Raw genomic sequence first — 16,875 nt, forward strand, 5'->3', positions numbered from 1 at the left:
TTTGCAAAGGACATTTGCATTAATACATTACGAAAATGCAGTATAATGTATGAAATAGCTTCAACAAACAGATACACACTTATTATAAGAATATTTTAAAACTTATCACAACATATTATGCCATATTCTTTCCAGACAACTGTATTCGCCTGTCTTGTGCCCAAGTACCATATGTTTTGTTTCCAGATTAAATACAACAGGAAATTACATTGGGGGTAATGTGTGGTGAACGAACTCTGTAACCACCCTTTTGCCTTGGTTCCCAGAAACATGTTCAAAAACACCACTATAAACAGGAGTGTGAAAACGCCTTCTTGACAGCTGGTATTGCTACCAATTAAACTGCCAAAATATGCCTATTGTGCATGTATATATGTACATCTGGGTTAGCATACCTCTAGGAAATCTTCAGCAGCTTTAACTTTCTCCTATTGAGTTCTTGGAAACTTGATGACTGTAGAAGCTATATGGACCAAAAAATCCATTACTCTGTCACAATTTCTGTGTATTGTTGACTCTCAGACTCCAAACCTGCTGGTGACATCTCTGAGGGAGGACTTGTTCCCAGCAAACCTACAAATTACATTATACATCCGTGTAAGAACTGCATAGGCCTATGTGAATTATTAGGCAATATTCTGAATGCCTAGTATAAAATTACAGCATAAATTGTAGGTCTTCTTAATGCTCATGAGAACAGATCAGTATGAAAAACACTTCACAGCATTCAAACTTTGCAACCCCCCCCCCCCCCCCAGAAAAAGTGAACTTAAGTAACACACTAAAAATTATTCATACTGCTACCAGCAGTATATTCAATAATTAGATACAAAAACTGCTTAAACAACACCATTTTGCACCTAGAAATTCAAATCCCCCCCTCCCAGCTTTATTTGTGAAACAAGTGTTCCAAAAATTCCAAACTTAAAACACCCCCTGAAAAAATTTCTGGGTGCGCCTCTGAATGTGTCTATGTGTAATGTATTAACATTCTGACAAGCTTCATATCACTATTGTTTTCAAACATTTAAAGAGATCAATGAAATGTTAAAAATAAATTATTAAAAATGAAACAATTATAACATACCATAAAAATGATATGCGGTTTTCCGTTTTCAACTCCGTGGCCCGGATTCGGATAAAATTGGGATGCTTCAAATTCCCAAATCAAATTTTCAGTTGTTTGCATGGTGACTCTCAAATTTTTCTTGAACTATTAAGAAACAAATAATGACAAGTGACAAATTTACTTTCAGACCTAAAGTGCAGACAAGTGACAAATGTTTACTTTCGGACCAAAAATGCAAACAGTAAAACTAACCTCAACTTCACTGTAGTGATTTTTTTTATTATTATATAGCTGCAATTGAGTACAGAAGAGCCCGGTGGCAAGCATTCTCCCTACTTTTCCCGCACTCTTCTTCTGAACTGATCCACACTCCCAGCCGACACACACTCCTCCTACAGCCTATTCCATCATCAATATAATTAGTTATCCATTATTATAATTAATAATCGTGGGCTTTTTACGATTTGTTCATTTTCTTCATAACTTCCATCTGTCGACTCTAGAAGCTCTAAACATGCTAAGATTTTTTTATTCTCACTATTATTGTTTACTACCGAAACGGCCATTCTTATAGGGCCCTTACACGATCAATATTATTGACAAAAGCAGTATTGTCAATATAGTTGTTTACTTCGTGAGGGTACCAACATCAATATCACCATACCCTACACGGTCAATATTATTGTCAATAATTTTATCAATAAATGTGTATCACATGACAAATTTAAAAACTGGATGATACTCAGTAAAGAAGAAAGTTTAGTTTAAGATATGTTCGGCTTGATTTTCTGCATGTTAAGTTGTAAGCATTCTGTGTACATTTGCATATTGTAAAAAAAAATACATATTCAGACATTAAACACACAACAAATTTGCTACTCCTGGTATATTTGACATTTTTTTTTATATTAATAAAAATTTTAGCTGTTGAAACATTCACAAAAATGTAGAAATAAGTAAACATAAATAATAAAATTATTTTATATTGTATCAGTCCGAGATCGGCTGATTTATTAAAATTAATATCGGCATATCGGTAGATCTGTGTATCAGCTAAATTTGTAGATCGGCACAGTTCTAAATTTAAGTTTATCCTGTTAATTATCATGGTTTGATGGTGTGTATATGTATGTGTGTGTGTGTGTATGTGTACACACACATGTATAACCAAACACAATTTTGTTATTTACTGTGCTCGCAGTTAGGTATAACTTGATACCAAAATCCATGAGAAAATTTCTTTGCTATTATTTTGAAATGATTTAATTTGTTTAGCTACATATTATTATAGTTCAATTAACATTCTAGAATTTCTTAAACTACATTTAATAAGACCATTCAGACACAATGGTGACTAGATTCGAAAATGTTACTATTCAATTTGAAATATTTGACCAACATAATCCACTGTTTTCACTCCCCTAGTCAGAAAAAAAAAACAGTTTTTTTTTGTTATTTTTTTCTTTTCTTTCTTCTTCTTCAAATATTGAGGAATAAATTTTGTGGACTTTGTATGTATTAAGTTTTCTGAACATTCTAAAATACATTTATGAACTCTGAAATCTGCCTATACTTTTTTTTTTGCACCAGTAAAATTTTAAGCTTTCTGTAACCTTGAGTATAAAATTAGTCTGTCATTCAACAAATAGAAAACAAACTACAGTTAATTTTAGGTGTAATTAAATGTGCCTAACATTGTACAAATCGATATTTGTACACTATGACCACAATGAAATCAGGGACCTTGTCTTCAAAACCCACTCGTTGAAATGGTTACTATAATGATCACATTCACTGTAGCGATTGGCTGGACAGGGCTTTAGTTTTGTATTCATACTCTCTGAAGAACGAGCAAATAGTTGGAGAGTGCAGGAGAGTGAAGACTGGAATAAAGTGGAAGCAGTTGATGATGATGATTCTCTGATGTGCCAGAATAGTGATTCTATAATAGCCTTTGTACTAATGTATGTGAATTTGGTATATTTTTATTTTTGAAAACAGTTTTCAAGTTATTTGTGTGGTTTTTATTTCAGATTGGAGGAAGGCCAAGTGCAACCACTTGTTTTGGGAGACAGTGGGTACCCATGTAGAGAGTACCTGTTTACCCCACTTTTGAATCCTGTGACAGAAGCTGAAGAGCGGTACAATAATGCTCACAAGAGTACAAGGAATATTGTGGAACGGGTGTTTGGAGTGTGTAAGAAGAGGTTTCCATGTTTAATGAAGGGTCTGGGCAACAGAAGAAACACATGTACTAAAATCATTGTAGCAACTGCCATTCTACACAATATTAGCCGTGCTGTGGGTGATGTGGAAGATTTTTCCGATGATGAAGATGATGGTGCTGTTCCTGTACGTCATGTTCAGCAAGAACAGAACGCAAATGGAATGCTTTTGAAGCAAGCATTTATTGCACGTCATTTTCAATAGTATGTAATTATTTTGTTCAGTCTCAAGTACCTGGATCTTATCCTGCTTTTATTATTAATTGCTTTATATGCATCATGAAGTCAAGCCTATGTCTACATCTACAACCCAGAATTTTTCCCTTGATTACTTAATGAACATTAATCTGCAGCTTTTGTTTCTTTACATGTAAATTTTTTTTTCTAAGACAGAGTTGTTGATAAAGAGCTAGACACAGACAGAAAGGAAAGTTCTTGAGTGAATGGATAAGAAACTGTTAATGTTCAGTAAGATGTGGCATGATTGGCCAAGTATGTGATATGTGTTTAAATGTGATGTTTGATTGGTGTTAGGGCAAGTCATGTGGTCACTTTCTTCATGAAAGAGAAGGAAATCGGCTGTGAGTCATTGTTTAGGTTGGTATTACATTCTAGCAGAGGCTCCTAAATAACATTGAGGTGTAGGTGAAAGACGATTCGGTTATGTTTTGGGTTGTATGACTTTTAAAGCATTGCAAAACTGTTAAGGTAGAATAGTTGAACACAGTTTGTTAGTGTGTGCCCATAAGAAGCAGCACACGAGTCTTTGTTGTCGTACTGAACGATGGATGTCCTTCAGGTGTATAGTGAGCTTACAAGCAATAGTGTGATGTTATTTTGTGCATATTAATCTCTGTTGAATTTTCAGTACCATTTTTAAGTAAGTTTCGTGCAGCAAACTCTGTTCTAAACCTAGAAGTGTCCTGGTCGCAAATGACTGCCATTCTGCTTTGTGATTTCACAAGAATAATGAATATATATATGGTTCATTTTAAAATATTTTATTTTTTAACAAGCATCATTGTTTCAAAAAAGTATCATTGAGCCGAGTAAATAAACTTCAATACACAGAACTTCACATCAAACTACTGGTAACATTTGACGATTTAATAATTTTCAAGTGTTTGTGTTTTGTAAATGCAATTTAGATAGCAGCTTGCTGGAGGAAGGTCTTCAATTACAATTTAAATGTTTATTTACATATTTATGGAATAAATGAATGAAGAACAGAATGATGTGAAGCAGCGGTAAAATGTTTGACGTTTGATAGGACCTATGTTTAAAATCCTGGTACATCCATTTAGATGTTGGTTTTCAAAATTTTCCTGAAATCTCCAATTCATTCCCTGGATTAATTAACTTGTCGAGGAGATGTAAAACAAAACCAGAGGTTAAATTAAGATAATTTCCACAAGTAAAATTTTGTCTGATAAAGTAAATTATATTTACAAAATTTGGGTAGCAAGGTGAATACATTTTTTGTGAGTTAAAATTGAAATATCTATGTTATGGTTTACTTTTTGGAAGTATTTGTGTGGCAATTACTGTGTTTTCAAGGATGAGATCATTCCCCTCGATAGTCTTCATTTGATTATTAACTGTATTAATATTTCTTACATTTATGCATACAGTATTTTGTTAGTACATAGGAAGTTGTATGTTTTGAACTGGTTTCTAACTCTGTTAAACGAACTGCATTAGTATTACTGTTATGTTGTTTCTATTTCCGTATGTTTTGTATTGTCTTTGACCTTGGAATGTAATACCAATGCTGCATCGATAAAGGCACAATTAATAATTTTATATTGGTTTGTTAGACAGTGTTCTTGCAAGCGATAATTACAAGTTTGGTTATTTATTAAATAGTTTGTTTTATCTTGTGATTTCAGTAGTGAAAATATCACGCGTTGGTGAATTATAATTTGTGTACAAATTGTTGCAGTTTTGATGGTAGTTAATATTAAGTTTTTTTTTAGTAGTTAGGTTATATTTCTCACAATTTGTGTTTTGTTGGTTAAATTATTGTAATTGGGATGAGCAATGTTTTTGTATTAAAAATTTTACTGTTTTTTGTATAGCAAACAATAAAAAGTTGTGAATGTTACACCGCTTCATATTCCTTACGGAATTTTAGACTTTCTGAATGCAATTTCATGGTGCATTTTTTGTGACATAAATAAGGATCAGAAAATTTTGAAAAACGTAAAAGATGCGGAACCTGACTAGTTTCACTGCCTGTGAAATAGTAATGAAATTAGGCAATTTTTACACTATATACCTTAGTTTTCCACACAATTTTGTGGTCAATGATGGTTACGTAGCCTGTGCTTTAGTTCAGCAACATTTAAGAACACATTTATTGCAAATTCATCTTTCAATGAGCAATGTTTTTTGTCATAGATAACCACAGCCATAAGCTTCTACTGTGGGAAATGGTGGTAGATTGATAATGACTGTTCACTTATGGTAAGGTACATGGTGCAAGAGTGTCAGTGTTTCTGTTTATTAATTTTTCTTGTTACAAGTACGCATGACGAATCTCAACAGTTATCAAAATATTAGTTTCTTTTCTAATTTAGAATGCCAATGCTAGTTTTCTGTTACCATTTATGCGAGATAGTAGTGAAATAATTTTTATTACTTGGGTGTTAAAAATGTTTTGTGTGGTTGTTTTGATAGTGTTTATGAACATTTTCGTACCATCTTTATTTGCTTTGAAGTAATTAAAGGTAAAAGTCACAGCTTATTGGAACTTGTTGGTGTAAATTTATGAAATAAATTGTATCAGCATGTATAAACAATATCACATTGTTTGCAGAAGGGGGCATTGTCATAATATTTAAGGTTTTTTTACCAGTGATGATTGTAGACTCTTGGATTTCAGAAAATACAATTCATTTTGTGACTTAATCCCACTTATTTTTAAAAAGACACAAATTTCAAATAAAACTTTTTGAGTTTGAAGTGCTGGAAATGGTGCATTGTTTATAGCAAGCATTTCTTTACGTTCTTATGCTTAAGTGAAGTGTTTGCTATGAAAAAGTTCAAACTTATCCCAACATAGCCATGTATAATCAAACTACCATGTAATGATATTTGGTATACCAGCTAATTTTAGTTACAGTAATAACTTTTGTTGTAAAGCTTTTTAATATTAGTTGGTAAATTCTTGTAAAAATATTTGGAGAACCTTTAGAGATTTCTTTTTTCATAAGAAATAAATGTGTGGTCTCACTTAAAAAACATACAAAATGGGATCTTAGTTTGTGTCAGTTTTTATTCATTTTGTATTATCAATGGCACCATTCATGCTGTAGGCAACTTTTGAATTCAGAAATACTATGTTTTTTTTTTTTTTTTTTTTGCAAAATGCTAATCTTTATGGCCATGGAAGATTATGCTGACATGAAAGCCAGTTGCTTTGAGTGGGGTTTTTACAATAATAATGTTTATATTCTAGTGAATGAATGGTCCCAGATAACATGTGACAAGAAAAATTCATTTTTAATACAGTAAATAAAGGATGTAGTTACACAGAACTCTGAACTACTTCAAATAAACATGTAACTTTCGTGTGCGGTTAGTTACAGCCTGAACATGTTTTGTTGGAGGCCATTTCTCATTCAACCTAAACGTATGGCAAGTAGTTCTCTTCTACATAAGCCTCTGATTGGATGTTGAGTATAGAGAATGTAAACAGTATTTAGCAAAAATTGCAATATGGAGAATGTTTGTATTATATTCTACCGATGCAACATTATCTTCTGTAAACTAACACACAAATAATTTTGTTTCAAAGTCTATTTTGCTAACGATGAACTGTTAAATCAGATGTTTCTGCCCTGTAAATAGAAAAATATATTCAAATGAAAATGATGCAGATTCATTTTAAATCTCTGCTTGCATTATATTCCAACTCACTGACAGAAAATCACTTTTTTTCTATATTCAAAATAGTGGGGAAGAGGTTTGCGAGCCTAAGAACTTTACTTTAAGCCGAGCTCGAGTGAGCCTACTTGAAAGTTCTCGAGCTTAGCTTTTGTGGTACAGTTGCACTTTTTTGAAATAATTTTTACCTTAAACTAAGTAAAATGTTTGAATAAAGTGTTAAATTGAAGTGGGCTTAGTAAATTTGGTAACTATTTACATTTTGTACTGCTAGAAAAAAATTTTTACATTGAATCTTACCTTTTTCCGTTGGTTCATTGTTCATTAGTAACATATCATCCAACTACATAATCACAGTTTACAAGCGTATGTTGTGTAAATTTAAGATATCTTTGGAATAATTTCATTCTTGTAAATTTTTCTGGAGTCCTTACTTAGCTTCAACAAACTTAGTGCCGAAAATCATTCTGTTTGAAAAGTACATATACATTGTTTCAACGTTTCCACTTTTCCGCACAAAAAATCTGATAGATTATCATAGAGTATTAAATTCTGTTATTTAATCCATCATGCTGTAAATAATTTGTTCTGCATGTTCAGGAGTTAAATTAGCTCTACGATTGGAGATGGTGTTTCCAGCAGAAGAGAAGAGTCTCTCGCTGGCAATCTGTGTGGCTGGAATGCTTAAGTAATGTCTTGCCACTGGTGCTAACAATTCTAAATTTTCATGAATTATTGACGATGGTACGGGCTTACCTTGTGTTTTGGATGCCTTGGTACTTTCCATGGATTCAAAAGCAGACCAAATGCTGGAAGGTGGTCTAACAGCAACATTTCCTTGTGTGATTGATACTTGATACTGCAACATCAGATGTTGCTAATGGTGATGATAGCTTCATTTATTGCTGTATGTTGTGCACCTGAAGATTAACTTCATGTTCTTGAAGCAAAATGGTTTTGAATCGGGGATCTATAACCATTGCAATACATTATACCACATTACTTCTGAAATCAGGAAATAAAACTAAAAGCTCTTTTTTAAACTTTTTGCAAATAGTATAGCTGCCTTATGTTTGGCACTACTGATGTGGCCCTCAATAATGCTCAGTATTCCTTGAAATATGGGAATTTTAATGGACATTGTTGGTTCATTTGCAACACATATTTCATGAGTTGCATAATCAATGGGTTTTAACACAGTTACCATTCACTTAACCATCTTCCACTCATTTGCGGTAAGAGAGTCCTTACCTCACTGTGTTAGGACAGCAGTGACTGGCTCTTTCTGTTAGAGTAATCTTGCCAACATTGAATACTCTTTGTTCCAACGGGTATCAACCATCTGGAGGAGGTTATTTTCTGGGTAGTTTAGCTGCTGCTGTTTAAGTCGAAGGGCCTGTCGAGATAATGTCCTGTGGTTAAAATAGGAAACAATTCCTCACACCTTTTTTTACAAGCAACGTTGATGATCCTATTTCTTTTTTAGCATCCCATACAATAAGCTGCAGTGTGTGCTAAGCATGAGACATGGCTGAAAAGTAAAGATAAAAATAGCACATGTTTAGTTTTTAGTATTGTCTGTCACCACATATACTGGGACTGGCAGAGAATGCAGATTCCACTTCTCCAGCAAATTCATCAACATGCTCAAAACATTTTCAGCAGTATAGCTGCCTGGAAAGTGTGTTGCCAGAGCATGATTTCTTTAGTTTAAATTGTTTGTCAAAATAATGTCAAGTAAATGAGACACAACTCTCGACTGCAACAGATGGCCAAATATCTGTAGTGAAAGAATGAGAATTCAGTCCTTTTAAAACATCTCTTAGATTTCCGAATTCAATAATTTAAAGTGTTTTTCATAAAGATTTGAAATAATGATCCTGGAAAATGTTGCACAAGGTAATGCATAGTTGGGTTCCATTACTGAGCATACGTCTCTAAAACTTTGGTCTTCAACTAATGTGTATGATTGATAATCTACGGCCAACATTTTGGTAATACTTTCAGTAATCAATTTACCATTGGGGTGATCTTTCGGAAGCTTTCTTTTTCTTTTGAAGCACTCTTGCAACTTTGTTTACAGGAAGGTTCACCTCTGTGTACAAAATCAAGTTTTGATTTGTTGTTTTTGCATTCGTAAAATTCTGTTGTATAAATATTGAGGTGACGTATTAGGCTTGATGTTCAACCTGTAGGTGTTTTTAGTATGTGCATGTACTTCTTGCATCTGGCAACAAACACATATAAAGTATTATTACATTTAACGATTGAAAATATTTCTAATTATTTTAAACCGCAGAACCTACCTTGGTGACCGAGCCAATACTGTTGAACTCTTTGGTTATTGCCAACCAGGCTTTGGTCTTTTTTGTGTTGGAAACTGCATCTGTCTTTTTGTTTTCAATCACGTTTTTATATCTTTCGACAATTTGGATCAAAGAAGACTTATTGTCGGGAGTAAACCACACACGCTGTTTCATATCATCCTCCATTTTAAATGTGATTGTAAACAAATTTGGTGGCGGAGGGATATTATACACCTCTTGAGGCGCGCGCTCTCATTCCATGAAGTATAACTGTTTATAGCCTTGCACAAGTCCTCGTTCATTAAAACGGCTGCCGATCTGATACTTTACAGGGATTCAGTTAGAACACGTTTTGGAATATGACCCGAGAGTTAGGGTACGGCAGTTGCCCAACAATGCAGTGCATATTCGCTACCTTACTCAAACGTCTTGGAATACCGCCCTTAGTCAACTTATTTAATGTCAGAACCAATTTCCTTACTGTATAAAACTCGTGAATTTTTCTCCACACGGCACCACATGTAAAATAATCTACTTCAATTATTTTCCTATGCTCTGTTTTCTTACCCGTCTGTGTTGAAAAAGCTAAACTGGTTTTGCTCATTAATTTCGCCTTACCTTCTGCTAGAATTCGTCTGACTGGTGATACTGAAACACCTGTAGAAGCACTTGTTGTTTCAGCGACATTGTACCTCAAATTTATATAACTGTTTTTGTTTACTGAGATGTGTTGCAACATTGTAAAAAATCTCACGAGCTTGTCCCCGCACTGGCGTGCCATATTTAATACGTGATTTAAATCCTGACGTAGAAGCCATTACGTAGATCGGTTCGTGTAATACGGACTGCGAGACAGCGGCTCCATTACTAACCCCCTCCACTTCCTGACGCGCTCATCATGTGACCGTCTGCTGGCAGTGAGATCTGCGCAGGTTCTTTTCCTTGTTGTCGCACTATATCAACTATTTTGATATGAGTACAATCAATGGCTCCATCAATACCTGGGATGCCATCAACACCACTAACCCTCCCTAGCAACACAAATTGTTCCCTATTAGCTGCTTTTGCTGCCGCTGTTGCTGGAAATTTGATATGCTGTACATGCAATGTGCGATGATTCTCGACACTTCCTTTACAATATTGGATGTGCTGGCTTGTGAAACACTGTCAATGTCACCACAGACTATCTGAAAAATGAAAGAAAATACTAAATACTGTACCTAGCCCTTTATAAGGCAGAGGGAAATATCTTCCCATTCAATAATTAATCGTGTAACAGGCCAAGGAAATATTATTCCCAGTTGTGCATTGTGCTGCTATCTTATGGTGTCCAGACAAACCAGTGTAACATTAGGAAAGCGCGCATATATACCTTCTATTGTTGATGTATACATTGTTCTATGGCGACTACAGTAGTGTTGTGGAAATGGATAGCTGATATTTGAAGGTAAATAATATTGCAGTAGATATCTACATGACTTTTAAAGTTATAATATGATAATTATTTATACTTTACCTGTTTTATGAACCGAGCTACAAGTGAAGAAATTTTAAGATTATGTAAGATACAATATATTTATTTGTTGTATGCATGTGGGAAAATATTTCCCAGCACCCACATGTAGAACCAAATTTTTTTAGAATGTAGTAAACAATGCATTTCTGCAAAATAAATAAAGCTCACCGAACTAATTTCTAAATGTAAACTGTTTAAAATATGCAAATACACAGAATATTAGCTGTTATACCTGTAAAAAAATCGATTGATTTGACAGTTGGAATAAATGCTGACCAATTATGGTTTCAGATCATGGCATCTAAGAAATTAACTTCAGAAGAAGCATTAGCCCTATATTTTTCTTTGCCTGAAAATGCAAGTGAATCTGAAGAAGATGGTGACACTTCAGATGAAGATGAACATGAACCTTTTGTTCCAGTAACAACTAGAAATGAAGCACAACAATCTCCATCTTCTTCGAGTGTCTGTGACCCAGGAACTTCTACGCATACGCCTCAAACAAGAGGTTTTGTCCAGCAACAACAAAAAATAAATGAAAGCCAAGAGAGGGCAATAACAAAGTCAGCAAATAGGCCTACGTGCAGACAAACTCGTGGCCTACAACGAAAATCAGATGAAATGTTAGATGAAAATCTAAGTAGGGTTAGTGCAGGCCAAGTTTCTTCAGATTCAGAATCTAGTGAGTCAGACGAGTGTGTAGTTCAGAGTAATGAAGAAATATGGTCCCAGAATGTACCCAGTTTTATGAATCTTTACCAGATTTTAGTGTACCTGTGCAACCTAGAATACAGTCCTTATACTTGGTTGAGTGTAGCAGCCCAGGAGAATTTTTCTGTGCCATTTTTGACAATGAACTCTTTGAGCACCTAGTGTCTCAAACAAATACATATGCAAAGCAAAAACAGTTGGTCCCCTGGACACCATGTTGTGTTGAGGAAATGAAAGCGGTGTTTGGCGTGTTGTTGCTAATGGCTGTTCATGTGTTACCATCATTAGACCATTATTGGTCTTCAGACCCACTCTTCAGAGTTGAATCAATTTGTCAGACGATGACTTGTAAAAGATTTAAAAAAATCTTAGAAGCATTGCACTGTAATGATAACACAAAGGCCAAAAAGCGTGGAGAAGAAGGGTATGATAAACTGTACAAAATACGGCCTGTATTTTCTGTTCTTCGATCTAAATTTGTGGCACTGTATACTCCTTCACCATGTCACTCAATTGATGAGTGCATGATACTCTTCAAAGGGCGGTCTTGTATGAAACAATATATGCCGCTAAAACCAATCAAACGTGGGTACAAAGTGTGGGCGAGATGTGATCCACTAACTGGTTTCATGAGCGATTTTGATTTCTACACAGGTAAGGGAACTGAAGTACATGAACAGGCATTAGGTTCAACACTTGGTTCAAGAGTAGTTACTAAGCTCTGTTCCAGTTTGTTTGGCAGCCAACAACCTACTCTGATTGTATTCGATAATTTTTTTACTTCTGTAGAATTACTGGAGATACTGTATCAGAAAAATCTCTCAGCTGTGGGCACTGTTAGGCAAAACAGACGATACTTACCACCACTACTAAAGAAGAAGAACAAGTTAGCAAAAGGAGAGCATGTTTACTCAGTGAAAGCTTTTGTGTGTGCAATTCAGTGGAAAGACAACAGGCATGTAAACATCCTATCATCTGCACATAATCCTCAAGATATTGTCGAAGTGAAACGTACACAGAATGATGGTACAAGAACTTTAGTCAAATGCCCAAAAGCAGTAAGAGATTACACTATGTATATGAGAGGTGTAGATCGTTTTGACCAGATACGTGCAACATACACTGTGTCACGTCGTTCCAGAAAGTGGTGGCACCGAATTTTTTATTTTCTGGTAGATGCTGCACTTGTGAATTCGTTCATTTTGTACACACTTTCTGGTGACAGAGGTCAAATTTCATACAAACATCTTGACTATCATATCAGTGTTGCAAAGCATTTGATTGGTAATTTTTCTTCTCGAAAACGGAAAGGTCCTATTTCTGCCAACTATTTGAAAAAACGCTTCCATAAAGATGGCAAACCCCTTGGAGTTCCTTTAGAAACTAGGTTTTCAAATGTTGGTGTACATCTACCTGTTGAATTGGCATCATTCAGAAGATGCAGACTGTGTTCCTCCAGTAAACACGAAAAAAGGACAATAGTTGGTTGCAGTCAGTGTGATGTACCACTCTGTAGTGTCCCGTGCTTTAAGACATTTCATACAAAGTGAAGAATTTTGCTGGAACATGAAAAAAGCAGTTAAGATTTGTGTCTTTTTGTAGGCCATGGGAATATTATTCCCACTTGTTAAATATTTGAGCAGGACATGGGAAATAATTTCCCATGCTATTTTGAAAAAACTAACGCAAAACATTGTTATATAAGGGTTTTGTGTATGATACTATTTCCACTGTATTGTAAATAAAGTAATAAAACTGTCTAAATATAACATTTCATAGTACTGCCTTATAAAGGGCTAGTGTACATATATATCTGCACACTTCACATTCACTCCTTACCTGATAAGACGCTGTTGCATATAATCACAAACATAGCAAGAGTTTTCGGACTGGTGCTAGTGGCAAACCTCGGTTCGAATTGTGTAGTGTTGCCGGCTCAATCTGAGGCAATATTAACATGCATTACTGCATGTTTTGAAAATCTGTTCCCTTTTTATAAATTCGTTATCTGCCCACCACTCAAAGGGGTTCCTTGCATCTCTGATGTAACGTTTTCTCAGGCGAAATATGGGTACTTCACGACAATTATCATCATTGTGACAATCAAAATACAAGGGATCATCACGACAGACAATACGAGTTAAATCCATTCAGATCTGTAACTGAAGTCATTCACATACTTATGTAGGTAACCAAATACTGTACCAATAATTACATTATGAGATGGTGACATTAGCCGAGATTTACTTCACAATATAAAAATTTGAACAGCATGTAAAAGACCAACATAAATTCAAAACGCCTACTTAGGAACCAATTTGTGAAAACTTGAAGTTCTGAAAGCATAATTTACAACTATGTAAAATAAACTGTCACACGAGCTCACATAATTACGATTCACTATCACCTATTCAAATAAAGGTAAAGTTTTATATGTCCTGTATAGGTATATTGGTTACAGTTGGCCTATTACCAAATATTTTTGTGCAATTAGTTATTCACTTTGGCTGTTTAGGGGTTAGGTGGTTTAGGTTTGTTAGATTGGATAAAAATATAATTAAAACCACAGGTTTTAGGTAACAGCCACGTAGGCTATTGTAATATTCATACAAATCCAAAATAACCTAACCTACAAATGCCTGAGCTTGCAGTACAGTGGAACTTTTTCAAATTCCACTGTGTGCAAACTTAAGAACTTGCATACCATAAATAATGCAAAATAAAACCACTGTTTTCTAATTTGGCTCATTAGGGTTTCACAGTTTTATTGAGCCTATTCTTGTTTATATTTTCTCTTTAGTAGTTTACTGAATCTTATAATCGTTGTTGACCTTATTATTTTATTGGGGTCTGTTTCAGAACATTAATAAATGGAAGAAATAAAACGAAAATTAATACTTATATCACAATAAATAAAAATAAAATAGCTAAATATTGTCTCAAGTCACCTCACAACCACAATTGAGTGATACACGATTTCCCGAGTTTTTGATCTAACTTGAAATTGGATTCTGTAACTGTTAATAAGCAGAAGTCTCAGGAGTCGACTATTGAACAGCAAAAACAGGTTTCAAGAAACAAAATTGTAATTGTTACTCAGCTGAGAGTTATCTCAGCATACATTTAATATTGTATCTCAAGAGTCGTTTACTAAACAGCATCTCCTCTCAAAACTAGTTTCAAGACCTGACTATTGATACGGCCCTGACAGTGACAGCTACACAACAGAACATATTCATTTTTATTTTAACTCACTATGCTAACAAGAGGTGGTTCACAATTGTGTACAACCAGTTTTTGTTTTTGTTTGTCAACATAATTTTTCATAGAAAATATGTAACTTTAATGTAAGTACTGCTGTCACCCGGCCTCTGTAGAAGGTCCGGGAAGTACCTGACGGGCGCTACGGGCGTCGCGATGCTGCTGTTGTCCGGGAGGCGCCAGGCTAGTGGGACACTAGGCCGTTGGTACTCTGCCCCCGCGTGCCCTGCCAGGTACGCGGCTTGAAATCTATCCTGAACTTCCCTACTTGGTTGTGAGGCCGCTCGGCCGTGTGGAGGACGGAGTTGTGCGGAATAATCGTAAGCGACACAGTTTATGTTGAATTGGCGTTTAATCCACAGACTTCTCCGGTGGTACTGTACTCCCTATACATTCACTACGCGGTGGCAGAACCGCTACAAAAACTATGCGAATGTGCTATGCGGCGTCTGAGCCATTGTACAGTTACATTAACACACGCTGATTACAGAACAAAACACGACACTAACATAACACTGTGAATTTGCAGCGGAAGTCTCGCGGGGGCGCGGTTACTAGTGCTCTGGAGACGGCCAGCACCAAAAGTTAACTAACTGTCTTAGGGGGGCTTGGTGAGCATGATCCTAAATTACACTTTACACTTACGTGAGGTTGCAGCCGGCAGGCGTATGCACGGCGGTCTTAGCGAAAGCGAGTTAGCTGGAGTCGGCCAGTGCTGTAAATTGCGGGGTCCGCGACGCAGAACCAAAATTCTTACAGGTACGCCTCAAAAATTAGAAATAGAAAAGAAACAAAAGAAAACACAGAAACCTGAGAAGGTAGATTAAATATGACCTAAAATTGCTGCATCAAAAAGGCTCTATGAATCAAGTAGTGAAGAGGACACAGAAGAGTTGAGACTTCAAGATACTGATGATGATTTTGATTCCAAAGGAGAAATCAGAGCAACTGACTTACAAGAACAATTAGAATTGTATAGTGTCGAAGTAGGTGATTTTATTTTGGTCCTGTGCAAAGGCAAAAAAAAAAAATGCATTTTGTGGGTAAGGTGTGCTCGGTAGATGACATTGCTAGCCCTTAACATTTTGAAGTGACATATCTGAAGAAAATGATGAAATCAGATAACTTTTTTTTATTTTCGATGAACGTGCTGACATTTATGAAATTCTTCCAGATGAAATTGCGTGTAAACTACCTCCTCCAAAAATAGAACTAGCAAAGTCAAAAAGAAAGAAGTCTCAGTTAAGATTTCCCGTCAATTTCAGCAGCTTTAATTTGGGTTGAAGTGAAATTACAGATTGATTGTATTCTGATATAGCTAGGCTAAGTATTTTCAACTAATTTTGAAAATGTTTAAGTGAATTATCTTTGTGTTATGTAAAATGTTATTAATGACTAAAGCTGGTGGTAAAATATAGCCTAATTATGTTATGTAAAAATACTGCAGTCAAGTTTAAATTTTAAAAAAATACTTATAGATTTCCATTATTTGTGCATGGAGTCATCTTATAGGAAGTTAAATTATGTATATTTACAATCCTATTCACATTAAATTAAAAACATGTAGCATGTGCTCAATAATTGCAAAACTGTTCTTAAACAGAAAACATTGTTTATAAAAACATTAAATTATTTTATAAGCTTCACTAATATCACATTGAATTTAACATCATAACACAGCATAATGTGTAGTTATACTAATACTATAGTGCTATCAAATTGAGTGTTTTTAAAAAGCAAAAAAAAATTAAATTAATAAAATTTTAAATAGTGTCCCTAGGTTGAGCACCTTCCCTTACTACATTTTAAACATCAAAATGGCAATTCATAAAGATCAATTAGTAATATAATAAATAATCCTCATTTAATATTGATTTTACTTACAGCACTCACGGAACA

At 34.9% G+C, this 16,875-nt stretch overlaps 1 protein-coding gene across 1 annotated transcript; it reads left to right on the forward strand.

The window, feature by feature from the left end:
- The first annotated feature begins 846 nt into the window (after window positions 1-846).
- Window positions 847-16,388, forward strand: LOC134527655 (piggyBac transposable element-derived protein 4-like). The gene is made up of 2 exons (XM_063360525.1): window positions 847-10,935; window positions 11,296-16,388. Exon 2 carries the CDS (start codon window positions 11,727-11,729, stop codon window positions 13,263-13,265), a length of 1,539 nt encoding a protein of 512 aa, XP_063216595.1. The 5' UTR covers window positions 847-10,935; window positions 11,296-11,726; the 3' UTR covers window positions 13,266-16,388.
- The last annotated feature ends 487 nt before the right edge of the window (window positions 16,389-16,875 follow it).

This window comes from Bacillus rossius, chromosome 1, assembly GCF_032445375.1.
Source record: "Bacillus rossius redtenbacheri isolate Brsri chromosome 1, Brsri_v3, whole genome shotgun sequence".
In the NCBI taxonomy this organism is placed as follows: Eukaryota; Metazoa; Arthropoda; class Insecta; order Phasmatodea; family Bacillidae; genus Bacillus; species Bacillus rossius.

What these genes read in the sequence shown, in the direction of transcription:
- LOC134527655 (XM_063360525.1), top strand. Translation starts at nt 11,727, where the DNA reads ATGGTCCCAGAATGTACCCAGTTTTATGAATCTTTACCAGATTTTAGT.